This window comes from Lolium perenne, chromosome 2 (assembly GCF_019359855.2).
Source record: "Lolium perenne isolate Kyuss_39 chromosome 2, Kyuss_2.0, whole genome shotgun sequence".
Taxonomy (NCBI): domain Eukaryota; kingdom Viridiplantae; phylum Streptophyta; class Magnoliopsida; order Poales; family Poaceae; genus Lolium; species Lolium perenne.
Window position 1 is genome coordinate 41,757,358 of NC_067245.2, and position 6,000 is coordinate 41,763,357.

The following is a 6,000-nucleotide window of genomic DNA, read 5'->3' on the forward strand; positions in this document are numbered from 1 at the left end:
GTTCGGCCGTTTCTAACAAACCATTCCACTCCGGGACAGGGATCAGGTGACATGCATACAGCATGTCACGCTGCAACATGCACCCTCCCCGATGCCCTCCAAATCTCATCCAAAGGTCCAGAATGATCCATGGCAAAAAAGATCCCAGAACCAATCCGCGTGGCGCGCGGCCGCCGCCTACCTCTGCGCACGAAGTAATGGCGATGCCTCGCGTGCGCGCGCGGCCGCCGCCTACCTCTGCGCACGAAGTAATGGCGATGCCTCGCGTGGCGCGCGGCCGCCGCTTACCTCTGCGCACGAAGTAATGGCGATGTCACGCGTGCCGCGGCCGTCGCCCTGCCTCCGATCTATATAAACAGGGCGCGAGCATCTCATCTCCTCCCCACAAATCCTAGCCGCCGCACAACCTCCACCGTAGCGCCGCTGCCGCTCAGCCTCCGCCGGAGCCACCATGAGCAGCGCCGGCAGCGGCCAGGTTGCCGCGCCTCCACCTCCACCTCCACCTCCACCTCCTCCTCCCCCGGCCTCGAGCTCCGACGAGAAGTTCGACTCCGACGACAACACCGACCTCCTCGACCCGGTCAGGGACGCCGAGGCCCTGGCTGAAGCGGATAAGGAACCAGAGGAGGAGCGGGCGCCCATGCGGCGGTCGACGCCGAGCTGGAACAGCGCAGGGTGGCGGCCGCCGCAGCCGCAGAGGACTCTGACTCCGACATATCATGGTCTTCCGATGACCCTGATGCGCCTACCCCGGAGGAGAGGGCGGCGGAGCAGAGGGCTATAGTCGAGTCCTTCGAGACGCTCAAGGACGACGCCGCCAACGCGAGGCTGCAGCAGTGCTTGCAAGAGGCATCGCCATTTACGCGGCCGTAGACTGCCGAAGCGACGCCTCGGCGCCAATACTAGCGAAGAAGATGCATCGACGCTGGGCACTGCCAGGCCGGCCAGACGAAACGTCCGCCAGACGCGAGCGGGCACTTTGCGCGTCTGCACAGCGTCCGCAGAGACGGATCTGAGGCACATATTTGGACCAGGTTTGTATCGCCGCCGACCTGGTCACTTTGCATCGCTCTGCTAAAGGTGGTACCAGACGTATTTTTCGGCCCGGTGTCATGCAGTTAGAGATGCCCTGAGACTAGAACACGCACGCGCCTGTGTTGGTTCCGTGTGAGGATTGGTCCTGGGATCTTTTTTACCTTGGATCATTCTGGGCCTTTGGATGAGGTTTGGAGAGCATCGGGGAGGGTGCATGTTGCAGCGTGACATGCTGTCTGCATGTCACCTGATCCCTGTCCTCCACTTCGGTAGAACTCTAGAATACCGCGTTTTTCGCAGAAGATGGCGCGAGCTCGCGGGGGATGAGGAATATTGGCGGGATGAATTCGGTCACCATGCTTGAAATTTCGCCACCGTATATAGGGGCGGCTCTCTCATCGCCAAATTCAAATCCCCCATTTCCTCCCATTTCGAGCTCATCCACCCTTCCCGATCTAACGACATGGTCGGCTCTACCTCACCCGCACGGTCGGTGAGGCTTGCGGCGGCGACGGTGGCTGTGGCGGCGGGTATTGGTCGCGGATGGTCGTCCTCTTCCTCTGCATCGATGACTTCGGTTGTAGTAAGCTTCTGCAAACCCTGGACTTAGATCTAGATCTTGTGGGTACACAAGGGGATCTGAACGAATTCATTGTAGGACATTCCTTCGTCCCTGGTCAAGGTTGTGGAGGTTGTCTAGGTTGCATCTGACTCTACCACTGGGACGCTGGTGCTACCTGCATCTTCGCTAGGGTCCCCTGCTTCCTCGACGTCGGTGCTGCGTGTGGCTCCTCTGACTGTGGGTCGGTCTTACTTTTCTCGCTCTTCATTGATGTGGTATTGCTTAAGGATGTGGATGCGGTAGTGGTAGTTCATTGATGTGGTACTGGTACTGCTTAAGGACGTGGATGTGGGCAGTGGTAGTTCCTTGATCTGCTAGTGGTACCGCTTAAGGATGTAGATGTGCTAGCGGTAGTTTATTGATCCGCTAGTATTTGTCATGTAGGCGATCATATCATTGGGCTTCTCTGATCTTTCTGCTCCTTCTATCAATGCTGAGCAATGTCTGATTTCATGCAAACCAGCCATGGTTTGGAAATCGGAGTTTTCAGAGTTTGTACTCAACCGGTTGGTTCAGCTCGTCCGTAGCGGCGTCTGTTTCAACATGGGATTCAAAAGAGCAGATGAAGAAGGTAGTTGCTGCCTGCATTCGTTTGCATACATGTGACCACTTTTCAGCTCTACAACCACATCAGAAACTGGGAGACCAAGTGGAACATCATACTGAAGATGAAAACATATCACATTTTGGACTGGAGCGAAGATGGTTGCTACTTCTATGCTGTTGATGAAGATACGGCGAACGAGTACATTCAGGTAGTAAGCCTCATTGAGTTCCTTCATAGATCTATACGTGAATGTCGTCCGCACTAATAGTTCTTCCTTGTGGATTGCAGCGCTAACCGAGGCATCGTCCTTACATCGGGACCCCGATCACGAATTATGCTCAGATGAAGACGATCTTCACGCTCCGGTTTGGTGCAACTATTCTAACCTAACTTGCTAGGTAGGGCTATCGACTTCTTGCAGACAACGAACAGTATGCCAAGTACTTATACTTATTTGTAGAAAAGTAATATCAGTTCTACTTATTTGTTTTGAAATTATCTTTCTTTGGACAAATTGTTTCGGATAGGCTTGGCAGGTAAGCAGAGTAAAAATACATCATTTCCTTGCAATGTGGTAGGAAATCACATCGTCAGCACAGTTGATCTGAACAAATTTATCTCACTGATCCAAAGCAGGAAAAGTATACATACAATATATTTAAAACACATCAACGGTACGCAGTAGAGCTGCAAAATATAATGCACAGGTACCTCATGCAAAAATCATGTCATACCAAAATTACAGCCACGGAGGAACTCAACACGGAAGTAAAACGAGCAACACAGTGTGGCATAAACTATCCCTAAGAAGAAACTAGTCGTCATCCTTGTAGGGGTATTCCTCTGGGACTTGCTTGGTGAGCTTCACTCGCATCTCATAGGCGTCATCCCCACGAAGCATATCGCGGACCCATGTGACCTCTGTTTTCATGGAAACCTAAACCACAAGCAATTAGATTAGAGCAGCAGATGATGAAAGATTTCAGGGACTAGTAAGATCATAGTACTGGAACACATATCTACAATTATCAAAAGCTGCTAGTAGACAGTTCCATTAAAACACTGCAACTAATAGTTATTAGAACACCAGTGGATAATAGTCCATACTTTTTTACGGAAAAACATTAGCGAAGGGGCCCCTACTACATCATTTTCATTTAATAAAAAGATAATACTCCATATTAGAGCAGACAATTATGTGGTACCATACCAGTGGTTTCAATAAATTCGCCATGATGTGCGTTTAAATCAGGATATCAACATCATTCAACTCGCAAGGGGAAAAGGTGCATATTATCTTTGTTTAGTTACTACATAGAGGCATAAGGTTCAGGGACCCCAGCTTCGTTTTGTAAAATATATGTTCTTCCAAATATAAGAACATATTTATTCATCATCAGTTTGACAAGAGAAAAATATAAAAGATGCCAGTTATAGAAGACAAACCATTTCCAGTGCTCCTCTAATAACTCCACTCAGAACATTGCAATACTGAAGACCTTGGCAAGTATCAGGAAGCTCAACAAAATCTACAAGTGGGTTGTCCTCCAATACAAAGCTGCATGTTGTACCCTCAGCATCCCAATTGGTTACCGTTGCAGTCACTCCCAGGAACATTTTGAATCCAAGCTGTTTTAAAAATGTAAAAAATGTCAGACCATAAAGCCATAAGGAGGATAAAACGGAAGGGGAAATCAGATAGCCCACAAGTTTGACAGTTCTAGTAAGAAAATGAGTGGCATCTTGGAGATATGGTGATGAACCCTGGACCTTCAGTAATGAACAAGTTGAGATATATATAAAACAAATGAGCTAACACAATATATGTAGAATCTGGTGAAGTAAGAGTAGGCATCAAATGTCCCTAAGTGATGTATCACTGTGCACTGTGCAGCAGGAAAGAATGCTATCAATGGATAAAAACACAGCTGAGTGCCTACATCTAATAAAACCGAAAACACTGTTATGCAATGGGAAAACTGCTATGCTCTTGAAACTTCTGTTGGATAAATAATATGCAATAGCAATAATATGAAACATACTTATGGTTCCAGATGCAAAACATATATTAAACATCTGTATGATTGAGTCTTTCTGCCCCCCTGTGAACGTTTTTCCATACAAGTGTAGGAAATATGCATAAGGGAAACATACTCAGTAACTATGGGATGCATTACATCTGTGCTAATTTCATGAAGTACAGAAAGAATAACAGTAGACCTTCGCTATGGTATCAGCAGTCTCCTTGAAGTCAACACACGTTGATACATTTGACTTGGCTAGGAATTCATCCACCAATCGAGTTCCAATATTATAACCCCTGAAAAATAAAAGAGTATAACACGTATGAAGAGCCTGTGCGCGAGGTTCAGACACGGCAAATCGTATGGCTGCCACTGCCAACAGGTATATTGCTTAATTCGCTAGAAAGTCTGTAAACAGCAATCACATTAGGAGACATATCGGCACGTCATATGTGATTCTACATCAGATCTAGCTTGCCATCTTTCCTCTATCAGTGATTGCTATAAGGTCATCTACAACAGTGCATGGATGGAAGAGCCTAATCCCTAAGTCCACGAATCCTCAATATACAATGCAATTGCACAATTCTGCTTCATCCATTGAACAATGGTACGTACGTGAATTATGTGTTGCCACGCCAACAATGACAGCACCATAGCGACAAAAACAAAACTACATTCACACACTAAACGCACTTCAGTTGACTTGGGTGAGAAGTCCATAGCAAATTCCCAGATTTCTACTCCTAGATCAAGATCATCCACGTACTCCATCAAATAGACCCCCATGAGAAGTTTCTGAATTTTCCCAGAAAGTTAGAAATAGATGAACAAGGGGAGCGGGCCTACATCTGATCAAGCTGCTTGTTGACCTCCTCGACCTCCTCCAGATCCGTGAGGAGCTGCCGCACGATAGCGCCGTATGTGAGCGTGAAGAGCTCCGCGTTCTGCAGAGCAACAATGAACCAGCGAAACCAGATCAGTGAGGGGGCAGATCTAACGGGCGAACAGGCTAGTTATGGGGTTCGGAAGCTTACCACGCGCTCGACGCTGGCGAAGAGGGCGTCGCCCGACTTGGGAGTCGTGAGAGGCGGCATCGCCGAGATCGCTGCCGGCGGCCACTAGCTCGCGGTGGCGGTGGTGGCGGGTGAGAGAGATCGGAAATGGGGGGCCGTTATAGGCCATATTGGGGGGAACTGCTATACGCCGACACCCCCAGCGACCAGGTCGGGTAGTTTGGGCCGCGGCCCATTAGCTCAGGTACGATTTTTTTTCCTTTTTTTCTTCTTCTCTTTCTTCTGTTTTTTTTTCTGTTATTAATATTTTTCTTTTTCAAAATCTAACATTTTTTATGAAATTATTTTTCAAGATTTTTTTCAAAAATATGAACATTTTAAAATTCAACAGTTTTAAAATTTGAACGATTTTATATTTTGAATATTTTTCAAACATTATATTTTTCAAAATTTGAACATTTTCATGTTTGAACGGTTTTTAAATATGAATAATTTTCATGTTTAAACAATTTTCAAGTTTGAACGATTTTTAAATTTGAACGGTTTTTAAATTTGAACGAATTTTAAATTTGAACATTTTTCATGTTTGAACGATTTTTAAATTTGAACGGTTTTCAGATTTTGAACGGTTTTTTATATTTGAACATTTTTTAATTTTTTTTTTAAATATTTCTTTTTTTCGAATCTGAAAATAAAAGTAAAAAAGGAAACAGAAAAAAAAACTGCCAGATCACGCGGAGAAGTTGAGAAGGCAGG

At 46.4% G+C, this 6,000-nt stretch overlaps 1 protein-coding gene across 1 annotated transcript; it reads right to left on the bottom strand.

Moving 5' to 3' along the window:
- Positions 1-2,809: 2,809 nt before the first annotated feature.
- On the bottom strand, positions 2,810-5,410 carry LOC127331912 (uncharacterized). The gene is made up of 5 exons (XM_051358144.1): positions 5,266-5,410; positions 5,078-5,175; positions 4,425-4,524; positions 3,651-3,833; positions 2,810-3,141 (listed from the first exon to the last, which is right to left on the bottom strand). The coding sequence occupies exons 1-5, from the start codon at positions 5,323-5,325 to the stop codon at positions 3,019-3,021; spliced, it is 564 nt and encodes a 187-aa protein (XP_051214104.1). The 5' UTR covers positions 5,326-5,410; the 3' UTR covers positions 2,810-3,018.
- Positions 5,411-6,000: the final 590 nt, after the last annotated feature.